At 41.1% G+C, this 25,270-nt stretch overlaps 1 protein-coding gene across 2 annotated transcripts in view; it reads right to left on the reverse strand.

Annotated features, from left to right (window-relative positions):
• Positions 1-1,626: 1,626 nt before the first annotated feature.
• CHUK (component of inhibitor of nuclear factor kappa B kinase complex) overlaps positions 1,627-25,270 on the reverse strand; it is a 72,048-nt gene continuing 48,404 nt past the window's right edge. For both annotated transcript variants that reach the window (XM_077454050.1, XM_077454049.1), the window contains 8 exons: positions 23,271-23,332; positions 21,704-21,813; positions 19,212-19,261; positions 19,019-19,115; positions 14,942-15,089; positions 6,421-6,551; positions 6,089-6,188; positions 1,627-4,271 (listed from right to left, as the gene is read on the reverse strand). In XM_077454050.1, the coding sequence (XP_077310176.1) occupies positions 4,242-4,271; positions 6,089-6,188; positions 6,421-6,551; positions 14,942-15,089; positions 19,019-19,115; positions 19,212-19,261; positions 21,704-21,813; positions 23,271-23,332 (728 nt within the window). In that variant the 3' untranslated portion in view covers positions 1,627-4,241. The remainder of the gene's footprint in view (positions 4,272-6,088; positions 6,189-6,420; positions 6,552-14,941; positions 15,090-19,018; positions 19,116-19,211; positions 19,262-21,703; positions 21,814-23,270; positions 23,333-25,270) is intronic.

Raw genomic sequence — 25,270 nt, forward strand, 5'->3', positions numbered from 1 at the left:
CACCAATTTGGGTTATTTTTACCAAAGATATGTAGCAGTTAAAATTTTGACAAAAATGTATGAAGAAAAATTACTAAATTTGCTAAATTTTATAACAGAAAAAGAAAAATGCATTTGTTTTACGGAATTTATGGTCTTTTTTCTTTTATAGCACAAAAAATAAAAAACCCAGCGGTGATTAAATACCACCAAAAGAAAAAGATCTATTTGTGTGAAAAAAGGACAAAAATTTAATCTGGGTACAGTATTGCATGACTGAGTATTTGTCATTCAAAATGTGACAAAGAACTTTTTCCACCTTTAATATGGCCCATAAACTGTACAACTCAGTTGAAATACATGAAACAATGAAAATTAAAAAAAAAAAATATATATATATATATATTCTGAAAGCTGAACACGAAGAGAAACTTCATCTTTTAGTTTGACAGCGACCCAAAGCATACATCCAAATCAAGAAAGAAATGGCTTCACCAGAAAAAGATTAAAGTTTTGGAGTGGCCCAGCCAGAGCCCAGATCTGAATCCGATTAAAAATCTGTGGGGTGATCCGAAGAGGGCTGTGCACAGGAAATCCCCTCGCAATCTGACAGATTTGTAGTGTTTTTGCAAAGAGTGGGCAAATATTGCCAAGTCAAGATGTGCCATGCTGATACTCATACTCAAAAAGACTGAGTGCTGTAATAAAATCAAAAGGTGCTTCAACAAAGAATTACAGTATTTATCGGCGTATAACACGCACCCCAAGTTTAGGAGGGAATTTAAAAGGAAAAAACTTTTAGGAGGGAAGTTTAAGGAAAAAAACTTACATTTAAATGCCCATCAATGCAGCCTTATCAGTCCATTGCAGCCTTGTCAGTGTGTTTGCCGTTTAAAAATGGCACCACTGAGATACAGAGAGGATGTCCTGTGTATCTCGGCGGTGCTCTGTAGTTCTCTGCGGCTTTCGGGTATTTTCGGCCGCACTCGGCCGTTCTTGGCTATTTTCAGCCACACTTGGCCGTTCTCTGCGGCTTTTTGCTCTCCGAAAGCCGCCGAGAATGGCCGAGTGTGGCCGAAAATAGCCAAGAACGGCCGAACATAGCCAAGAATGGCCGAGTGCGGCTGAAAATACCCGGAAGCCACAGAAAACGTCAGAAAGGGGTAGCAACAGCGGGGGATTGCCCACTGATTTTAGGGAGAAAAAAGTGCGTGTTATACGCCGATAAATACGGTAGTTTAAGGGTGTGTACACTAATGCAACCATATTTTATTTTTACTTCCCTCCACCTAAAAGATTTCAACTTGTTGTTCAACTGAGTTGTACAGTTTATAGGTCACATTAAAAGGTGGAAAAAGTTCTGAAATTATTTATCTTTGTCTCATTTTTATACATTGCATCATTATATCCACTGTATTTCGATATCGGCTTGGTCTTTATAATGGAATTTAGTTTCAGAACAAAATTTTACTGTTTTACAGGTGGAAAAGAGTCAACTAATTATGCAAGTACACCGAGTTACACCAGGGCTTATTTTGAGATTGGATCTCAAAGTAAAAGTGAAAAACTTTTTAAGAATAAAAACCCCTACAATATTTACAGGGTTCTTCTTTAGTCAAATGAAACAAGAAAAGCAATAGAAAAATGGAAATTTTCCTGGTTATTTATTTAAATATGATGATATTGTACAAGAGTGAAGTTAAAGGACATGAATCATTTCTCAGTTACAGAAATCGTTTTGAAAGAATTGAAAATACATTAGAATTTAAATATACAGACATTCATGAGATTGGAAAGACAAATCTACAAGCCTACAGGCGATTCAGAAGCCATGTGTCCTGGGTTTCCTCTTAGAGGAAATAAAAATATTGCACTTATAAGAACAGTCTTCCATAAAATTGAAACTTTAGAAAATTACAACCTGCTAGTTACAGTCCTCAGATAATCAAATAAGGAGGTTAAAGAAAAACAAACAGTCATAAGAAACTTATGAGAGCTGCCACTGCCCCAGGTGACAATCCTAGGTGCTTGGCTGTCATGCTGACATTTTTGCATTATTACGTTGGCTCTGACCAAGAATAAAAGTATTCTGATACAGATTCATGACTTCATTAGACTTTGCAGATCTCTATATTTGCTCCAGGTCAGTAACTCAAATGAATGAAGCAAGAAGGTCAGAATAGGAACCAGGCAACTATGTTTAAGTAAGTCAGCAATGGCAGCTCCTATCTTTCTCTCATGAGAAGTTCACTTAAACGTTTTATTCCTGTCCTTTGTCCAGGAAGCAGTGAATCTATAAACATTTAACATACGCTGTGATGTACAGTGCACCCGGAAAGTATTCACAGTGCTTCACTTTTTACATTTTGTTATGTTACAGCCTTATTCTAAAATGGATTAAATTCATTATTGTCTTCAAAATTCTACAAACAATACCCCATAATGACAACCTGAAAGAAGTTTGTTTGAAATCTTTGCACTGATCATCTTTAAGAGCCCTTTCACATTGGGGCCGTCTGTGCATGAGCTTGTTTTAGTGGTGCTTTACCACTGTTTGAGTGGCGTTTTTTTCGGCCACCAGCGGGGAGCTTTTACCCCCCGCTAGTGGCTGAAGGGGTTAAAAATGCAAGTGTTGCGGCGCTTCCGAAGCACTCCCCCATTCATTGCAATTGCAATGGGCAGGGGCATTTTGGGATCGCTGTATACAGCGCTCCCAAACCATCCCAAAGATGCTGCTTGCAGGACTTTTTCTAATGTCCCGCAAGCACACCTCCCCAGTGTGAAAGCACTCGGGCTTTCACATTTGGGCAACATGGGAGGCAGCTTTCAGGTGCTATTTCTATCACTAAAACGCCTGAAAACGACCTCAGTGTGAAAGAGGTCTAAGATGTTTCAACAACTTAATTGGAGTCCACCTGTGGTAAATTCAGTTGATTGGACATGATTTGGAAAGGCACACACACCCGTCTATATAATGTCCCACAGTTAACAGTGCATGTCAGAGCACAAACCAAGCCATGAAGTCCAAGGAATCATCCATAGACCTCAGAGACAGGATTCTATTGAGGCACAGATCTGCTACAGAAATATTTCTGCAGCATTGCACAGTGGCCTCCATCATCTGTAAATAAAAGATATTTGGAAGCACCAGGACTAGAGCCGGCCGCCCAACCAAACTGAGCAGGGAAGAAGAAATTTAGTTAGGGAGGTGACCATGAACCCGATGGTCACTCTGATAGAGCTCCAGCATTTCTCTGTGGAGAGAGGAAAACCTTCCAGAAGAATAACCATCTATCTTTGCAGCACTCCACCAATCAGGCCTGTATGGAAACGTGGCCATACGGAAACCACTCCTCAGTAAAAGGCACATGACACCCCGCTTAGAGTCTGCCAAAAGGCACCTGAAGAACTCTTTGGTCTGAATGGCAACCGTCATGTCTGGAGGAAACCAGACAATGCTCATCACCTGGCCAATACTATCCATAGCTAAGCATGGTGGTGACAGCATCAAGCTGTGGGGATGTTTTTCAGGAACTTGGAAACTAGTCAGGGTTGAGGGAAAGATGCAGCAATGTACAGAGACATCCTTGATGAAAACCTGCTCCAGAGCGCTCTGGACCTCAGACTGTATTGAGCAAAGATTAAGCCCTACAGCTAGTGCGAAACGCCAGCATTTTGTTTGTTTGCTGTGCTTGTTGGGCTGTGATGTGATCCTTCAATAAAGAAAGGTGGTTTTTCTGAAGAGTGAACAGTCCAGAGTTAGTTTTTCGTCTGCTGTATTGAGCAAAGGCTGTGAATACTGATGTACATGTGTATTTTTTTGTTTTTATTTTTAATAAATGTGCAAAGATTTCAAGCAAACTTCTTCCACATTGTCATTATGGGGTATTGTTTGTAGAATTTTGAGGAAAATAATGAATTTAATCCATTTTGGAATAAGGTTGCAACATAACAAAATTTGGGAAAAGTGAAGCGCTGTGAATACTTTCCGGATGAACTGTACTTTAGGGTCAAGACATAAGATATACCACCATTTTCAACCTTAATGTATGTTAGATAAAAAAAATTTTTTAGTCAAACTGATATATTTGTGGTGATACAAGCAATGCTGTGTGTGCACTACTTATTTCTGAAATCATAATAAGGATTTTTCATGACGACATTCGACAATTACATATTACTGCATTACCAGTCTTGTTCTAACAGATGCTGCAGCGTGTAAATGAGGAGTGAATGGTTGTCTTTGGGGTACAGCTCAACACTTACTGTTGGAGCCAGCTCCAATCCAGGCTCTAAGCAGAAAAAAAAAAAAAACGTTAGCCTAATTTCACCATATTTTAGTAAAGTACAGCAAAATTACACAAATAAAATAGTATGGCTAGTTCAAGAAATATAATGTAATTTGTAGACTATGACCTTGCCATTTAATAACAATGTTAAAGTGCTATTCTATACATATTATAACTAAGGCTAAATCTACTCCCACCCCCATTCTAAGACAATTCTAGCTACCCTGTAAAAGAAAAGATGCCTATACTTGCCTATTCTTAAGCCACTCCGGTCTGGTCACATGATCAGCTTCAGAGTAGAGACAGCCGACAATGGCTGCATCACAGTAAGCCTATGGGTGACATTATTGCCCAGGCTTTTCAGCCACTCTCTGCCTTTCCACTACACTGAAGCCGGTGCTGGGATGCGACAATGTGACCGGAGCGCCTTCAGAATAGGAAACATAGAAATCTTTTCTTTTACAGGGTCGATAGAATAGTCTTAGAATGGGGGTGGGAGTAGATTTAGTTTTAGTTAAAATTACACGGGAATTCCATTTTAACGCCCAACTTCCAAGCCCAGCAAAAATACTGTTAAATCCAAAATGGTTCCCTGCAAGATGTCCTGAGTCTTTCAGACTGAATGACACGCAGTATCACTCAACCCAGAATACTAAACCAAGTCTGAGAGCGAGTCAGGGCCTTGTCATCACACCAGTATTACTTGCTGAATCATCCACGGTCACCCAAGACTGGAAGCAGCCTGAGGAGGACCAAGCACAGCACATGACCAAACAGAGGGACATAAGGAAAAAAAGAGTGCAAAAAATAAAAAATTATCCCGGAGGGTGGGGGTAGAGTTCGGAGTTAGACTTTCATGGATAAGTTCACCTTTTAACAAAAAAAATTATAAATGCACATTTTTTGCAGTTAAAAAACATTTGCATTTACTATTTTTTGTCTTAGGAGCTTGGAAAGCAATACACCATGCAGGTCTCCTGAAGACTGTCAGTGTGAGCTGTCTGCCCCATACATTGTATGGGCAAACAGATTAACATTGACAGGAAGACTCAATGAGCTACCAAAGTGCTTAACAGCGCTGTGGTAGTTCATTGAGAACCACAAGCAGACAGCCACAAAGACTTTCAGTAGTTGCAGTCCATTCATTCACAGAACACTGGGAACGAATGAGGCGGCCAAGGGGGCAGAGCATTTTCTTTAGCTTGTGGCAGCTGCCAAAACATGTGATGGGGGGGTACAGGGGATGGTATATTTGCAACATATTACACCCTAAATACGAGTGTAACACGCAAGGTTAAGAAAGGTGAATGTATCCCTTAAAGACGGAAGTAAACCCTGATGCGTTTACTTCCTCTTTGTTTCACTGCAAAGGCAAAGCATAATGGGCTACTATGCACTGCATAGTAGCCTATTACGTTTCACTTACCTGACACAGGAGCCAGCGATGTCACAGATTTCCTTGTCGGCTGGAAGCGTCCATCATCCTTTCGGAGTCACGGACTCCAGCTCTGTGACTGGCCGGAGTCGCGTGTGCACGGGAGCTGCCAGTCACGGCATGTTTAATGAAAACGGCACGTCGTGACGCTTCTAAAGTGCGCATGCGCCAAGTACATCGGTGCATGAGCAGAAGAAATCCTTGTACAGGGAATTGTAAATATCTCCTAAACCGGTATTTACAGCACAGCTTAATCTAGGCTTACCTGTAGGTGAAAGTGTGTTGTAAGGGTTTACAACCACTTTAAGGCAAAGAAAGAGAAACCAGAGACTAATACAGGAGGTACTTCTAGTAACAAAAAGCCCCAAAAAACAAATAAACTCACCACTAAACTGTTCTCCTTTTCTTTTGTGCTTTCCATAATCAGGGTACTCAGCTGTTTCTGGTAGAACAGATTCTCATCTATGGCATGCTTAAATGCTTCCCTAAAAAGAAGAATATTACACTTGCGTTTTAAATTATGTTTAAAAAGCAAAACTATGCATAGCCAATCTAAAGCAGACAACAGTGAAGCATACTGTAAAACGTAACAAAGGAAAAAGTTACCCATTTGTTTTTATCTTGCCACTCTACCATCAATCTGTTATATATTAGACAAGTAAAATGGGCAACTCAGCAAATGAATGAAAGAGATGACTGCATTTTATTAGTACATACCTGTTCCTGTCTTTTGGAAGAAGCATAGAAGCGAGAGCTTGAGGAGAGTTTGGGTCTGACCAACCTGATGGACGAGGACTAGAGGAGTTCTCTAAACTAGCAGGTCCCAAAGAGCGTGCAGAGCTCTGCGTCTGCACAAAAATAAAGAAAACAATTCACGTTTTAAATATCAAACTTCATACTTTATTTTACCATCCAGTTGCTTTACATTTTCAAGTCAAACAGTATGTATTACAAGCAAATTCTACTCCCAAAGCCTATTAAAGAGGCTGTAATTGTAATCCCATTTGGAATGACCAATTGCCTGGCTATCACTTGATGCTAAATGTTGAGTAAATGACCCCAAATAAGCATGCCAAAAAAAAAGTACTGAAGCCATAGGATCAGCATCAGTATCCAAACGCATTATTATTTCAGGATATGTTTTAAAAACAAAACACATACAGCCGATAAGCTTCAAAAAAAATGTATGTCTAGTAAATTTACAGCATGGTTCGCAATAAATTGTACTAAATCAGTTTTTAGTTTTCGATCAGTTACAGTGAAGTTCCATGGCTGGCAGGCAGGTTGTACCAAGGAAACATGCTCAAATTGTGTTTTATCCTGCACAACACTTTCAGAAAGTTAGAAGCTAGACAAAGCCCCACTTAATATTAAGAGCTATGGCTATGTATAAGAAAGGTATGGGTTATATACATGTAAAAATATAAAGTCCATTGCTTCAAAAGCAAATAAAAAATAATGCATATGTGAATATAACATACAATATCTAAAAAGTGCATATATGAAAAAAAATGGTTGTAATTATTGTGTGATACTGATTATGCATGTGACCAACATAATACAAAATAACATACATTGTATTATAAAGTGCAATAGCACAAAGTGCCAAAAGTTAAATCATTAGACAGTGAAAAGTTCATTAAAGGGCTGGAGTTTAATTAAAAATTTCCCACATGAGATGTAGAGCCTGGATCAGATGCTCGACTGCGTCACCACAGTGAGGTAAAGTTCTTACCAGAAAGCCAGCGTCCACCCTTATTCATGCCACACTCACACGCATGCTTGATCGAAAAGGAATTCCTTTTTATTTCAATTTGTACTGGAGACAAATTTTTGAGTCAGAATACCTGTATGCAGCACTGTAATTTTTACCATTAAACTTACCACAAAGAGACAATACTGCACTATGGGAGTCTTTACTTCTTTGCATGTCTGCACCTCTTGATATTGTGGATATCTGCTCTGGTCTGACCATTGCCTAGTGTATGTGGAGGCTTCTGGTGGGAGATGCTCCAAAGGGGATCATTGAGACAATAAGTGCTTTGTGATCCCCTGAATAAGGGTGGTCGCTGGCTTTCCGATAAGCCTTTTACCTCACTGTGGTGACGGGTATCATGCAGTCAAGCATTTGATCCAGGCTCTATAAATCACGCAGGATCTTTTTCATTAAACTCCAGCCATTTGATGGACTTTTCACTGTTGAATGATTTATCTTTAGGCACTTTATGTGCTATTGCACTTTATAATACAATGTATGCTTTTTTTGTATTTTGTTGGTCACATGTGTAATCAGTATCACACAGTAATTACACATTTTTTTTCACAGTTGCATTTTTTAGATATTATATGCTATATTCACATATGCATTATTTTTGATTTGCTTTTGAAGCTCTGCACTTTATATTTAAAAGTGAAACTCATATGTTTTATATAGGTGCACTACACACACAGAAAGATATATTTTAAGCATTTCATGCTTTTAATTTGGATTATTATGGCTTACAGCTAGTGAAAACCCCAAATTCAGTATCTCAGAACAGTAGAATATTACATAAGATCAATGAAAAAAAGGATTTTTAATACAGAAATGTTGGCTTACTGAAAAGTATTTCCATGTGCAGTATAGTATGCACTCAATATTTGGTCTCCTTCTCCATGAATTGCTGCATCAATGCGGTGTGGCATGGAAGCGATCAGCTTGTGGCATTGCTGAGGTGTTATGGATGCCCAGATTGCTTTGATAGTGGCCTTCATCTCATCTGCATTGTTGGGTCTGGTGTCTCATCTTCCTCTTGACAATACCCCACAGATTCTTTATGGGGTTTAGGTCAGGCGAGTTTGCTGGCCAATCAAGCACAGTGATAACATGATCATTACAACAGGTACTGGTACTTTTGGCAGTGTGGGCATGTGCCAAGTCCTGCTGGAAAATGAAATCAGCATGTCCATAAAGCTGGTCAGTAGAGGAAAGCATGAAGTGCTCTAAAATTTCGTAGTAGAGAGCTGCGCTGATTTTGGACTTGATAAAATACAGTGTACCAACTCGACTGATTATCGGTGTGGCCGATATTCACCCTTTTAGAAGTATTGGTAGAAAAACTGACTGATATTATCGATATTGCTTCCAGGGGTTTTACCGGAATGATGCATGCAGCTGCATCACATCCCCCCCACCCCCCGCCACTCACTGGGCTCTCCCACCCCACCGAGAGGTCCGAGCAACCAGCCGGCACATTCACCGGCTGGCTGAAGACCCAAACAAAGCCGATACTTTGTTCGGGTCTCAAATCTAGTAATCCGGAAGCAATGTCATGACATCACTTCCTGGATTACTGGCATCTTAAAAGCGCCAGTTTAATAAAAATGAAGTATTCAAAAATGCAGATATTGACGTTTTTGAATACTTTGAAGTGCAGAGGAGGGATTTGGGGGTATTATAGACCCCCGATCTCTCCATAAAGAGTACCTGTCACTGCTTATTACTGTCACAAGGGATGTTTACTTTCCTTGTGACAGCAATAACAGTGATAAAAAAACAAAAGAAATTTAACATGACAGTGTAAATTTTTTTTTGTAAATATACAAAATATCGGCAAAAAATATTGGCTATAGGCAGGAGAGGTGGCTAAAATATCGGTATCGTATCGGCACAGGAAAAACGATATCAGCCGATCCCTAGTACCAACACCAGCAGATGACATGGCTCCCCAAATCATCACTGACTGTGGAAACTTCATACTGGACCTCATGCAACTTGGATTCTGTGCCTCTCCACTCCTCCTCCAGACTCTGGGACCTTGATTTCCAAATGAAATGCAAAATTTTCTACAGTCAGCGATGATTTGGGGAGCCATTTCATCTGCTAATGTTGGTCCACTGTGTTTTATCAAGTCCAAAGTAAATTCTAGAGCACTTCATGTTCATCTCTGCTGACCAGCTGCATGGAGATGCTGATTTCATTTTCCAGCAGGACTTGGCACCTGCCCACACTGCCAAAAGTACCAATACCTGGTTTAATGATCATGGTATCACTCTGCTTGATTGGCCAGCAAATCCCCTGACCTAAACCCCAACAGAGAATCAGTGGGGTATTGTCAAGGGGAAGAAGAGAGACACTAGACCCAACAAAGCAGGCAAGCTGAAGGCCACTATCAAAACAACCTGGGCTTCCATAACACCTCAGCAGTGGCACAGGCTAATCTCCTCCATGCCACGCAACATTGATGCAGTGATTCATGCAAAAGTAGCTCCCACCAAGTATTGAGTGCCCACTATACTGTACATGGACATACTTTTCAGAAAGCCAACATTTCTATATTAAAAATCCTTTTTTTATTGGTCTTATGTAATATTCAAATTTTCTGAAATACTGAATTCTAGGTTTTCACTAGCCGTAAGCCATAATCATCAAAATTAAAAGAAAGAAATGATTAAAATATATCTTTCTGTGAGTAGTGTATCTATATAAAATATACGCGTTTCACTTTTTGAATTGAATTACTGAAATAAAAAAAAACGTTTAAATGATAGTTTAATTTTGAGATGCACCTGTATACTGGCTATCATATTTCCTGACAATTATTGATGGCTTATACATAAATACAATCACAGGAGATGCTATATACAACAAATACTCCTCTATTCAGAAAGCTCAGTACACAAGCTCATCTCACGTCAGCCGTTGCCCATTTTCTTAAAAAGCAACAGCTGCATTAAAAAGTGCTATTTATGCCAAGAAAAACAGATTCCTTTCTTCTGAGCACTTATACACAGCTAAACAAAAGCTCAAAGTGAAACTCAGTCATGATACCCACAGACTTCACAACAGAGAAGTACTTCAATGCTTTCTATGATCTTGTGCTTTGCGGTATAAGATAAGTGCTGAACAGCAGGCTTGCCTAAATGACTAATCGACATATGAATCTGGCTTTTTGGGAAGTAAAGAAGGCCATAGAAGAGTTGAAAAACAGAAAATAATTCATATGGATTGTGCCATCAATTGTTTTCGACTTTGTAAAAAAAAAAAAAAAAAAACAGCATTCTGAATTGGGCATTTTTGTTGCGGCACAAAATTTGCATGTTGCAGCTGGCACACCAATGATGCAAAAAACATAAGATTTGACAATCGACACAAATTTTTTATTTGTCTATGGCCTGCTTTAGGCAGGAAATGATTTTACTGAAATTATAAATGAGAGCATTTGGAAAGAAAAAGTGATGCGTTTTGAAGGAATGGGCATTAAATGATGATTCCCTGATGATATAGCGTACACAAATATATATAAAAACAGATGTTTATTAAGGTATATAGAAAACAGTAGAAAATAGAAAAAAGGGCTAAGACATAAGCCCATAGAAGGCTAAAAATCATACACATATCTATAACATAATATGAAAATGTGTTTGTATGCTTGTGCTTGTATTTGGAGCGCACTTCTGGATTAGCAGCCATCTTGGATGACAGGACCGGAAATAAGTCAGGCCGCGTTCTGTATACGAACGTGGCAAGTTATGCAACGACCCCCTCCCTTTTGGCGTGTAGATGGCAGCATGTATGTGGTGGCCTCGAGATGGGCACTGCGTGTCCTAACGCCCCATGGGACTGGTTTAGGTTTGGCGGATTTCCTTTGTCAGTGTAGAGAGGTCCCGCCCAGCACCCTACAGACTGCCCCCCTTCTGGTTCCCTTTAAGAGGGGCAGGCTGGTTTTGGGAGTTTCTAGACTGGAGTGCAGGTTCCTCAGGAGACCCAGATTTTTGCTGCTGTGTGTACCCTGTATGTAGGATATACCCCCATTTTTCATCTAGACACATGAGATATCTACGTTTTAATCCTCAATTTGGCAAATGTATTACATTTTTGGTAAGCAGCTATTATTGGAATTTTGTTTTGATTTATGTGTAGTAGCTTATAGCTGTTTTTTGGGGTTTGTGTATATTCCTGATGTGTGCATATATACCTGTTTGCAGAGTAATATATCCTGACTGTTTGACCCACTAGATGTTATAGACCCTGGACAGTGATTGTATAACTGAAGAATTTTTTTTGGGATATTGAATGATCCTCCATATCCAGGTGGGACTTATATATAGCATCTATATTGTGACACGGTATGTGTCTCTATAAAATACATAGTTATCATCTCAGTGATATATTAATGTATGGTTATCTAAATGGAGTCCTTTCTTTTTGCCCTTTAAGATGTGAAAGATTTTAGGAAGGGTTGTTGGTCCCAATTGGGGGTCTTCCCTATAAGATGGGGACTTGCAAGGCTGGCTTTTTTTCACTGGTCTCCCCTTATTAGTGTGAACGTGTCAGACTATTGAAGGTACATTTACTGTTGTATTGGTTATTTCTATCATCTTTTCCCCCACTTTAATTTATATATATATATATATATTTTTTTTTTTTTTTTTTTTCCCCATCTACCCCCTCCCTTACCTTTGTGCCTCCACCTCTAGGTGGTTGCGAGGTGTGTGTGTGTATATATATATATATATATACAGCATATAGGTGGGTGTGGAGCCAGATGTTGTGTAATGAAGCCCTGAAGAAGTCATTGTGCCTGGAAACATGTTGGCAAGCTCCATGTTACACTTTTTAATGTTATTTTTTTGACAAGCTCTGTACAACACCTTTTCATGTTACGATATAGATATATGTGTGATTTTAGCCTTCTATGGGCTTATGTGTTAGCCCTTTTTCTTTATGTACTGTTTTCTATCTACATTAATAAACATTTGCTTTTATTAATTTTTGTGTACGCTATATAATCAGGGAATCGCCATTTAACACCTTTTTTCTTCAAAACACATCCCTTTTTCTTTCAAAATATTTATCAATTAGGGTTGGTGTTGCTGATAGCAGCGGAGGGTCTAGACTATATATCTTATAATATCCTATAAATGAGAGCATCAGCTGGAAATGACAAGCAAACTTAAAGCATGACTAAAGTCACAGAATACTCACTGCCATTCCAACGATATGACAGTTGTACTGTTGCCGTTATATAAATCCTGTATACCGTATATACTCGAGTATAGGCCGACCCGAATATAAGCCGAGGCCCCCAATTTACCCCCAAAAAAACTGGCAAACTTATTGACTCGTGTATAAGCCGAGGGTGAGACATGCCTGTCCATCCCTGTGTGTGTGTCCGTCCATCCCTGTGTGTCCGTCCATCCCTGTGTGTCCGTCCATCCATCCCTGTGTGTGTGTGTGTCCATCCATCCATCCATCCCTGTGTGTGTGTGTCTCCATCCATCCATCCATCCATCCCTGTGTGTGTGTGTCTCCATCCATCCATCCATCCCTGTGTGTGTGTGTCTCCATCCATCCATCCATCCATCCCTGTGTGTGTGTGTCTCCATCCATCCATCCATCCATCCCTGTGTGTGTGTGTCTCCATCCATCCATCCATCCCTGTGTGTGTGTGTCTCCATCCGTGTGTGTGTGTGTGTGTGTGTGTGTGTGTGTGTGTGTGTGTGTGTGTGTGTGTGTGTGTCCAGCCTACCTTTGTCCCGAGCCTCCGTCCCGTGCCTTGCCTCCTTGCCTCCGTCCCGTGCCGTGCCTTGCCTTGCATCCGTCCCGTGTCGTGCCTTGCCTTGCCCCCGTCCCGTCCCGTCCCGTGCCGTGCCTTGCCTTGCCTCCGTCCCGTGCCCTCTTCGTCAGCGGCCATTGTAAAATTCAAAAGCTGCGCCGCCGCCTTCGCCTGTGATAGGCGGAACACTGAATTTCCCAGCAGCCTGTGTTCCGCCTATCACAGACGTCGTATCATCCTCGTCCGTAGTACGAGGATGATACGATGTCCGTGATAGGCGGAACACAGGCTGCTGGGAAATTCAGTGTTCCGCCTATCACAGGCGAAGGCGGAGCCGGAGGCGCGGCTTTTGAATAGAATGGCCGCTGTCTGTCTGCTCGACACGCTGATCGAGCGGGCAGACAGCGATGACTCGAGTATAAGCCGAGGGGGGCACTTTCAGCCTCAAAAAAGAGGCTGAAAATCTCGGCTTATACTCGAGTATATACGGTAATAATAATCTCTCGCCGGCTGCTGACATCTTCTACTCAAGTTTCTTCTGGATGCAAGTTTTCAGCCTATTGGTTGGCTGGAGGGGACGACGCAACTCCCGTGCATGCGCACGGCCCCATGCTGAGACTGCATGCTAAGCTGAGCATGCGCAGCTCAGTGTACATTCAACAGAAAATTGCAACCCAGCAATTTCAGAAGTGACAGAGCATACTATTGCAGAAAGGACATAGCATCAATGTTGATCTGAATTAGAGCACATCTGTGGTTTAGCCTTTTCTTAGAATATAGCTGAATATGTAGTGCTACATGTGACTTGCCATGGTTTATCACTTTGATGTATTTCCTCATACCTACTTATGGACTTTCCATGGATTCCTGGCTGAACCACCCATCCTTCAATTATGTTTTTTTTTACCTTAATGCATTAAGATAAAAATCCTTCTGTGTGCAGCAGCCCCCCTCAGCCCCTCTAATACTTACCTGAGCCCCCTTTCTCTCTCTAGTGATGTTGTAGAATTGTCTTGGCTGCCCGGGACCCTCCCTTCTCATTGGCTGAGATGGCAGCACAGCGCCATTGGCTCCCGCTACTGCCAATAAAAGTCAGCGAGCCAATCAGGAGAGAGAGGGGGCGTGGGCCGAACCGCAGCTCCATGTCTGAATGGACACAGAGCATCGGCTCGGGTGCCTCATAGCAAGTTGCTTGCTGTGGGGGCACTTAGCAGGGGGGAGGGGCCAAGAGCACAGAAGAGGGACCCGAGAAGAGGAGAATCTAGGCTGCTCTATGCAAATCCATTGCACAGAGTAGGCAAGTATGACATGTTTGTTATTTTTAAAGAAAACAAACAAGACTAAAGTATTACTTTAAGTTTAACCACATAGTTTCTTGTTTCTCTTGATGACTTAAAATCTGTGTCAACACTCTTAGCCTTCAGGCTATGCAAGATCACATGATAAAAAATATTATTACGATTGGATTTTTCCGTTTGTCTTAAGTTATGGAAAACACAGAATGTAGGGGAACTCCAAAACTACAAGGTGGACAGGAACAGAAACAAACTATAATAGGCTGATCTCACCACTGAAGAAACCAAGGTTTAAGAAGCCCACTACCCTGCACTTATAAGCAAATTTTTTACATATACAACTTCACTACAAAAGCTTGTAACATCCATCCTCTAAACAGTAATATGAAAGGCAAAAATACTTACACAAGCAATTTTCAGGAGATGCCAGATTTCTCGTTGACGTTTGGCCTGCATCTGCATCAGGGAACTATCAGCTTCCTTAATGTTATTTATGGTCATCTCGATCTGAGGCAGCAGTTCAATAATTTTCTGCTTACAACCCAATAATCGGCTAAGGGCAAACATATTTTTTTTTTAGTAAAGGGAAAAAAAACAAATAAAAAAAAAAAAACAACAACAACTAAATCTGCATTGTAAGGCCTAGTGAATATGGGCTTTGGCTTGGATAAGAACAGTGTGTGCAGGGCTTTCAGCCAGCTTCAGTTTTTGTGATACCTTCAAAGCATAATTTAGCTACAGCTTGGGAGGTAATACAGATTTTAAAGGGACTGCTGACTGTCACTTTAAACAAGCTTCTGAAAGGCTTCATTAAGCTTATCTCAAGTATGAGAACATCCTACTAGTAGTTTGCTTAAAGAGACAGTCAGGACTCCCCCCTTAAAGCGGTAGTAAACTAAAAATGAATGTAGGCACTACCTTTCATAGCAATCTGCCTTGTAAATAAAACCTGCTCGTTCCTCAATACTTTTTTTTTTTATTTATTTTTTTAGCTGATTTTGTTTTCCCTCTCTACCATCCAAAGCCAGTACCATTTATACCGTTCTCTTCCACATCTGTGCACTGTAAAACTATCACCTTTTCTTGTTGTATGGCTGGAATCACACGCATGTGCATTGAGTGATAACCAAGCCTCATTTTTGATCTGGGATTATAATGGCAACAGAAACTGAGGTTTACACCCCCCTTGTGACATAGCAAGGCATATGCAGCGTTTCGGGAAGCTGTGCATGGGGCTGTACTCTCACGGGATTGCAGTGTCATAGAAAGTAGATGATGAAGGCACGGCATCTGCTGAAATGGAGAGATGGCTCTCACAGCATACCGTGAATATTTGCAAATATGTGCATGCGCCGGGGACGTCATTATGTCTATCCTATCTGGACTGTAACAGAATGGTACAGGTCAGACAAAATTTAAATAGAGTACCATATTCATTTGTAACCATCTCTCTGCTGATCCACACTGAGAAGGCTGATGACAGGTCCGTGTCTGCTCTGCTATGCAGAGCAGAAACAGCCTCGCTGTTCTCTATGGGGCGGTCGGATAAAAACGGATCGCCTGTCTGTTTCTATCCGACTGTCATCCGATTTAATCCACCGGACGGATGTGGAATGCATCTCCCATATGTCTGTTTTTGGTGGACAGGATCAGATCAGATGCTGAAGTGGACACATGTCCACTGACACCCACCGCTCCCTAGAGAAAAATGGCTGGTCCGATCAGGTGCACCTGAAAAACTGACAGGTAGAACTGATCGGACTGCTCATGTGAAACCAGCCTAAGGGTTCTAATGCAGCAAAGTAATTCAATTGAGTTTACTACCACTTTAGGATCTGTAAAAAAAAAATAAAAAATTGGAGCTAAATTTTGCTTTAATCCCTTTTCTACCAGGCCCTGCACTCCGTTTTGACCTTGGGTGGCCAGACTATTTTTGAAATGTTTCTATTTTTATAATGTTTTACTTATAGCTTTCAGAGTTTGTAAGCACAGGACTGGTAGAATAAAATAATGATGTCATTGATTTTGTATGCCCGGCAATAGTTGCACTAGTGTTTATCAAAGGTATTTTTGATTTTAAAAAAATTCACTAAAACCATTATGACACAAATGCAACAAAATTCCTACTAAATCTAAAAGACAAGGGATGGGGAGGTTTAAGTCTAGGTGCACACCCATGCGTTGCAGTAATGCACAGGCTGTGATGCATGTTTTTAGCCACATTAATGTGAGCTGCGCTGGGGTAGCCCATTTATTTAAATAGAAATCACACCTAAAGGGAGCATGCACCTTTTTTCAACATAATAAGCAGCTAATATGCACTATAGCAGTGATGGCGAACCTTGGCACCCCAGATGTTTTGGAACTACATTTCCCATGATGCTCTTGCACTCTACAGTGTAGTTGAGCATCATGGGAAATATAGTTCCAAAACATCTGGGGTGCCAAGGTTCGCCATCACTGCACTATAGTGTGCTGCAATGCACATACATTAGCAAGGTCCACTGGGGTGCCATTAACAATGGCAAAGCATTGCACAGATGGAATGGGGAATTAGGTCTTTAGTGAAATATCAGGGGTCTGCATTACCATTTTGAATAAGTATATAATCTGCCCCTGAAAGCAGAGATTTCTATTTTATATAAACAATAGTAACCTGAATGTGTGAATTATACTATTCAAATTTAGTAACTTAAAAATGTTCTATAAACACAAATAAATGCATGTATGTCATTATCAGTGTATATGAGGCCTTAGAACTTAAGAATTTATTTTTTTAATTGTTTGTATCTCTACTGAGGCAATTTCCACTCACCTTCTACCAGGCCAGGAAGGGATTGGAAATATCTCTGAAGCTGTTCATAGATGGTTCCTGTTGAACCAGTGAGGTTCAAACCATTTATGGGCAGGCTGTATTTACCAAAGTTGATTGACCGATCACCTTGGATACCGCCAGTCTGCTGGATTTACATGAAATTAATCCTAGCGGCTGTTATAGCTGCTTGCATTAAACACTGTGTTCTCCCAGCAGGGATGGCTTCCCCTGCCCCCCTGCTAGGAGAATACAATGGCTGCATGGGAGGGATTCTCCTGTCAATACTGCCATGGTTACAGTAAAGAAGTTCGCTCCGTCTATGGATGGCCTTAGATACAGACAAAAAATAAAACAAAAAACACACTAGAGATAGATAGATAGATAGATAGAGATATATATATATATATATATATATCTATCTCTAGTGTGTTTTTTGCTTTATTTTTTGTCTGTATCTAAGGCCACCTAATTTGGGACCATTTTAGCCGAGATTACAAGCTCTGGTTGACCCCTGAGGCGTATGTCTGCTTGGGTCATATTTATTCGGTAAGCCTGCACCCCGCAAGGTGGTGGGAGCGTCACAGGGTGGAAAACCTTTTTTTTGGTCACAACAACACAGGATTTCAGTTGATACCGTAACACATTGGGACTGACATTCTGCACGTTCCTTTATGGACTTTATATCTTGCATGTCTTATTATGGACTTTATCACTTTTATTAGTTATACCTCTATGTGTTTATGCTGATTGTTTTTTGTTTTGTTTCTCTCTTCACTGGGATAAGTATTTATACAGTTTTCAACTGATTTTATGCACATATTTATAGGTTGTCACTTTTTATCTTATTAATTTTCTCAATATATATACCAGTATTGTCCCCATTTCTTTTGGGGTCACTCTACACTCATTTGCTACACATGTGTGCACACACGTTTGTATTATTTTAAGAGTTATATATATATATATATATATATATATATATATATATATATATGTTGGGCGCTTACACTTTATTTTTGACATGGATCCTGTGTTCCTGGGACAAGGATCCATGTCTTCCGCTAGTAAAAGCACCTCCCACACAGTACAAAAACACAGGCTAGGCACACAGTTAATCCTTTGATCCCCCTGATGTTAACTCCTTCCTAGCCAGTGTCATTAGTACAGTGCCAGTGCATATTTTTAGCACCGATCACTGTATTGGTGTCACTGGTTCCCAAAAAAGTGTCAGTGTCTGATTTGAATATCGCAGTCACGCTATAAGTTGCTGATTGCTGCCATTACTAGTAAAAAGAAAAAAAATAATTCCATAAATATATCCCATAGTTTGTAGAAGATATAACTTTTGTGCATACCAATCAATATATACGCTTTTTTGGGAATGCTTTTTTTTTTAATGAAGAAATTTGATTTTTTACATTTTTTTTAATTGGATATGTTTTATAGCAGAAAAATTGTCGGTCTTTATTTCTTTATAGCACAAAAAAGAAAAACCGCAGTGGTGATCAAATACCACCAAAACAAAACTATTTATGGGGGGAGGACAGAAATGTTATTTGGGTACAGCATTGCACAACCACGCAATGCAGTGCCATATCGCAAACAAAATGGCCTGGTTATGAAGGGGGGGGGGGTAAATCTTCCAGAGCTGAAGTGGTTAAGCTTACCTCAAATGTCCAAATAGCTCCTTTAAAACTTTATCCTGGCCCTGTACGGTCAACACAATGGTTCTCACCATTTCGGTACTATCACTGTAAGCATTATCTTAAAAGAAATGGATTGTCAGCATTAGATAAAATATCAACATCTTGTTAAAAAAAAAAAATAATTATCATCTACACAGATATCACAATTACACACCTGGAGGCCGAGGCTTTAACTGCTTGTATAAGTCTATAGCCTTCTGTTCCCTAGGAGAAAATATATTAATTATACATCACAATCTACTCTGACACTTAAGAGTTAGAAAAGCATGAGAGCACAGGTATAGTACAGCAATGATAACATTTCTGGACGTTGATTTCCTGTGTAACATGCAGCTGGGCTAGTGGAAGGGATAACAAATAAGTAGTAACAGTTGCATTTCAGAGTGTTCAAGACAGACTGTAGATTAGAGTCAGACTACTGAAATCTATTCTGTGTAATCTGCAACCACTGAAGGGGCAAATAGAGAGAATTAGTAACTGAGAAGTAAGAGGATAAATGTTTGGCCTGTTCCTTCAGCTTGCATAAGAGCAGCATGAACGGTGAGCTTTTGGCAAGCTTCAAGCAGCTTTCTCCAAGCCTTTAAATTGCCCTTCAACTCCTGTATGGAAATGTTATACACATATCTTAATGGGAGTGCTGACTGTCACTTTAAACAAGCTGTTAGTAGGCTTCAGCAGGCTTTCGTAACATGCTTCAATGCAAGGTGAAAAACCTTCTGTACTACAGCTGCCCCCAAGACCCCCCCCCCCCTTTTATTACCCGAGCCTGATCATTCCAGAAACAAGCATGAGCCCTGCAGCTCCAGCTGCTGCCTCGGGTCCTCATTGGATAGATTGATAGCAGGGGTCCCTCGGCTTTCAACCATTGGCTCCCCCAGCTTTCAATCAAATCCAGTGACACGAGAGCGGGGCCGAGTCCTGCTGTCTGTTTTAATGGAAACACAAGTGGGATTAGGGATCGTGCCTGCTCGGATGCCCCCATGGAATGTGGCTCTCCGTGGGGGCCCCCGATGAAGAGGAGGAGCCAGGAGCGCCGCCGGGAAAAGGAGGATCGGGGCTGCTCTGTGCAAAACCCTTGCACAGAGCAGGTAAGCATGACATGTTTGTTATTTATTTAACAAAAATCAAACCTTTACAATCACTTTAAGGTCTGTGTCCAACATTTAAAAACTGGAGGGGTGCTTTAAAAGCTTCACCAAAGCATGCTGAAAGCACTGCAAATGTTTTCTAAAAGCTTACCGTTTACACTGCTCTTATATAAGTTAAAATTCATGTGAAAAAGCCCTTAGTGGTGAGTAACAGAATTCAAGTTGTTTGTATGCAGGATGGGGGAAGGTGGAAGAGGGATGTAGGTTACACAGAGCATACAGATAGAATATTTAACCGACAAAGCTCTTTTCCCCTTTCCCCTCTAATCCCCACTGTGCAACCACTTCTCTTCTCCTATCTCATTCTCTACAAATCTTGCACAAGTTACACAGATGGTACACTTCTGATAAAAGTGGGAGAAGTATGGGAATTTGTATTATTTTTTTAAATCATACTTATCTAGGTGGATGCAGCATCAGTCCAATGCTGCATCTGTCCCCCGACAGCTCTAAAAGCTGAGAACTGAGCGATCAAACACCACTCTTAGTGCTCCCTGAGCAGAGGGCTGGTAACTATCAGTCACTGGCTCTTTGCTCTAAACCCCTAGCCCCCCCCCCCCCACGGGATTATTGGAGCGCAGGGCTCTGGAAGGGCAAGAGCAGCCGGCTGTGAAGAGGGTGGGAGCAGCCGGCTCAGGCTCTCAGTTGCCCACTGAATGGCTGAGCCGGGTGCCAGTACAGGAGGATCCCAACCATATGTTTGCGATCTTCCCAGAGTCTGGACCGGCTCTGTGACGTCAGCCCACTGTCTGCTGAATACAGGTCACAGGAGTGCAAAATGATCTGCAGATGAGCTTTGGCTGTACTTTAATTTGCAAAAAAAATTTTTTCTAGTGTTATTTCCCCAATACCATGTTTTATTTACTTCATAACTTTCAGATTTCAATTCACATTACACATTTTAGTCAGCTCTGTAAGTATTGGTATTTTACCAGTGCTTTTATATTACTGTTCATGTTATCACCCCTCAAAATAATGCCAGCTTCAGGGCAATGATACTTGAGGAGGGTCAATAACTGTCTATGGGGGAGAAAAGGAAAACTTTTCTAGGCAAGGCGGTGACAAAATAACACTTCTTGGGATAAAATAACATTTTGTGAAAAAAAAAGGGTTTTAGAACAATGTTCACTTAACATGAAAAAATAAAGATTACACATCTTGGTGACATCAATGTTGGTGAACTGAACGTTTTTAAAATATAATTATCAGGAGGTAAAATAAGTTATGTTGTTATAATAATTCATTAATCTTAGCCAGTCAAGACTTTTAGGTTAGGGAAGCTTTGTGAGTTAAGTTTAAACTCTATTCTCTGTGTAACCTACAGCTAGTAGAGGGAAAAATAGAGCGAAGTAGTAACTCAGAGGAAAGGTGGCTGCACTGAGTAGTGGTGCCAGTGGGTTCTGTGGTAAGTCACAAAAAAATAAACAGCGGTGAAATCTAACCAAGCAACAAAAAGGCATACATACAAACATGCAAAAACTGCTCAATGCGAACTTACAGGAGCTCCATAACATCGCCTTGTCTACGTGCATAGGGGCTCCTCTGTAGTTCAACTATCTCAGTGTGGAGTCCCATTATTTGGTCATCCAGAAAGGAAATTTGTCCAGCCTGTGAGTTCAGAGCAATACAATAGAATATTTACAAACGATTTACAAAGAAATATAGACACAAAGTGGAATCTAGCCATTGACATGAAATGATCTTAGGTTTATGCCAGTGGACACTGCAGCCAACTGTTCTCAGGAAAACAACCTTTGCAAACTAGACCAGTGTGTCTGGTGAAACATACAGGTTTAGGACCTTGTAGGCAGACAGGTGCCTCTGTGTAGTTAGATCATATCTGCACTACTGTGTTCCTTTGTACGTCTATGGTCAACTTTAAAAGAGAAGTTCCGTTTTTTTTTTTTTTCAAGAATCGAACTTACCTAGGTACATGCAGCATCAGTCCAATGCTGCATCTGTCCCCTGCTGGCTCTTAGACTGATAAACACCTAACACATCGCTTGGTTCTCACAGCTTCATGAGCGGACAATTGGTGACTGTCAGTCACTGCTGTCTGCTCGGACCCCCCAACCCGGGCTGTGGAGGGGGTGGGAGTGGATGGCTCAGGCTCTCAGGAGCTTGTTGAGAGGCTGAGCCAGGTGCTGGTCTGGGCTCCTGGGAGGATCCCGACCAGATTGTCACAATCTTTTCCCAGCCTGGACCGGCTCTGTGACTTCAGACCATTGCCTGCTAAAAACAGGTCAGCAGGTGTGATCCACAGAAGTACAGCCATCAGTCTTAACCCCTTAGAACCTAAGGGGTTAATCCTTTACATTTTGTATAAAGGCTGTTTGATCCTGTCATCTCTGATCTGCCTCTTCTTTCATGGTCTCTAAAAACCTGATATTTACAGAGCCAGGGGATGGGCTGCACATGCTCAGTTCGGTGTGTATTGCAAGAGAGTTTTTTTTTTGGGAGAGTGTATGTAATCAGCACTGTCCAGATAGAGGATCAGAGGAGAATGAAAACACCTCCTACAAGCTTTATTAGGAACCAATACAAGTCACAAGGCTGCTATATACTGCTGATGAGGAAAAGTATTTATCCGTTTATTACTAAAATAATTACATTTCCATGTTCTGTGTACTGTGGGAGACCAGATATAGTGAATGCAGGATCTGGGTTTAGTAACGCTTTAAAGATTCACATTGACACTTCTGATGTATAAAAAGGCAACAAAAGTGTCATACGCAATCTCTTCTTTAGAAAGAACAAATGGGGAGAAGACAAGGGAAAAGCAGAGAATGGCAGGAAACTAAAAAATATTTTATATATAGCTTTCCCTTGACACCTAGCAAGTTTCCTCCAAAGCCCTTAAGCAGCACTAAACTCAAAAATTAATGACAGGCAAAACAATCCAGATAATATTCCCTAATTAGGTAAGTTTTGTTAACATACTGAAATATCAGCTTTTGGTGGAGAGGACAAATTGCCATACCTCACCTATATACTATATACAAATAAACATCTTCAGAAAAATGTTATTCTTTTATGAGGGACAGCCTAGTTGGTTCAAATATTACCTTCGCACATCCTACCGCTCGATCCTCCATCTCCTTCCAAGCTCTCAGCATCTTCTCTGAAGCTGCCAAGTAGAGAAAAGGTTCATTAGTCTTTTAGCCCAATGGCTAAAAAAAAAAAATCTGCTCTAAAGTCTGTAATAACTTTAGTTATTAACTTTTTAAAAGTATTAACTTTTAAGATTACTGCAAGAAGGTGTGAGAATCTTTGAGGTCAGTCAAGCTGACAGGCAATTGAAAAACATAAGGCACTGGTAAGGAAAGTATAACCTTGGGAAGGCCTTTTACAAAAACACTGATGCTTTTCCCTGCATGGGCAAGTTGACTTTGCCTATTTAGGAATGCCCAGCAAGAAGTGAACTATAGGTGAACTGCTAATGACAGCAAGGAAACACTGCAAACTAAGCAAAATAAAGTAAAAAAAAAAAAAAAAATCTAAATCAGACTTCCAAAAAAAGGTTTAAAAGTGGAATTCCAGCCTATCAATAACTATGCTTTAAAATGCCATACACCCCCCCCCCCCCTCTGCTACCTATCTTGCTTAGCCTATGTAAAAAGATGTGAGTTCTTACCTATTGTTAGTCCAGTTCAGTCCGATCTCGTGATCTCCTGTGTCAGTGATTGGAAACAGTGGGGGAGAGGAGTAAGCGCTAGGAATTGCGGGAGCCACGACTTCACCTCATGGGCTCCCATATCCCAGCCATTGTTTGCGTTCCCTCCTCTCCCCTGCAGCTACTGCTCACTGACAGATTGAAGCCGGAGCTGCAAGGTCACATGACCGAATTGAAGTGGACTAAAACTAGGCGAGTATACTGATGTTATTTTACAAAGGTTAGACATAATAGGTAGCAGTGGGGGACGGAACATTTTTTGGAATAGCTAGTGTAATGCCAAATAAAAACTGGACAGAAAACATTTGGTTCAGCAGCAACCGGTCAACTCTCGGCCTGTTTGTACAGCTCCCTGTTCGACAGAGTCCGATCAGCGCTGGCAGCCAATGGCAGCCCTGTCAGAACACAATAGCACAGCGGAGGAGACCGTTGTACTAACATTGCTTGTGTTAGTACAGCGATCTGTCAGTTTTTTTTCATTCGGCCTGTTTGGTTGAATGAAAAATAACTTAAGCGTGTGTACCAGGCTTTGGGCTGAAATTTTACTTTAAATCTAGAGGCAGAGAAGATTCTTAGTACAGACATTTTTCATATTATTAGGCGTTCAGTATAAGAGAGATGGTTTATAGATGGATAATATAACAAAACATATAATATTTAAACCACTGGGGCATTTTGCGTGGTAAATGGCGTCAAAACAAGATAGCCTATATGTGACTTTGTAAGAGACAGTGTGTGTGCTGGGAGAGAGCTCTCCAGTCTGTAAGTGTTAACAGATTAAAGCGGAGGTCCACCCTAAAGTGGACCTTCCGCTCATTGGAATCCTCCCCCCCTCCGGCGCCACAATTGGCACCTTTCAGGGGGGAGGGGGGTGCAGGTACCTGTACAGTACAGGTATCTGCACCCACTTCCGGGATGGCTCTCTGCGGAAAGGGGCGTAGATTACGCCCCTTTCCAAAAGTCCCCCGCTGCCTGCTGGGAAACACAAAGATCCCAGAGGCAGCGGGTCCATCCTTATTGCGCAGCGCGACTCGCGCATGCGCAGTAGGGAATCGGGAAATGAAGCCGAAAGGCTCCACTTCCTGATTCCCATACCCAAGATGGCGGCGGCAGCACCCGAGAGACGATCGAGAGATCGGCTTCGGGTGCCGACATCGCGGGCGCGCTGGACAGGTAAGTGTCACTATTTTAAAAGTCAGCAGCTGCAGTATTTGTAGCTGCTGGCTTTTAAAAAAGAAAAAAAAAACGCGGACTCCCGGCGGACTCCCGCTTTAAGGAGCATGTGTACAGCTGAATAGACTGTCTGTGCTTTTAACAGAAAGAACAAAGGTTTGGGAAGAAGCCCGTGTTGTATTTTCTGTTTGAAGCTGAAAACCCACAATGTATGCATAA

The sequence above is a fragment of the Lithobates pipiens genome, unplaced genomic scaffold, assembly GCF_037356315.1.
Source record: "Lithobates pipiens isolate NorthernLeopardFrog02 unplaced genomic scaffold, aLitPip1_a1.2 Scaffold_25, whole genome shotgun sequence".
NCBI classification, from domain to species: Eukaryota; Metazoa; Chordata; class Amphibia; order Anura; family Ranidae; genus Lithobates; species Lithobates pipiens.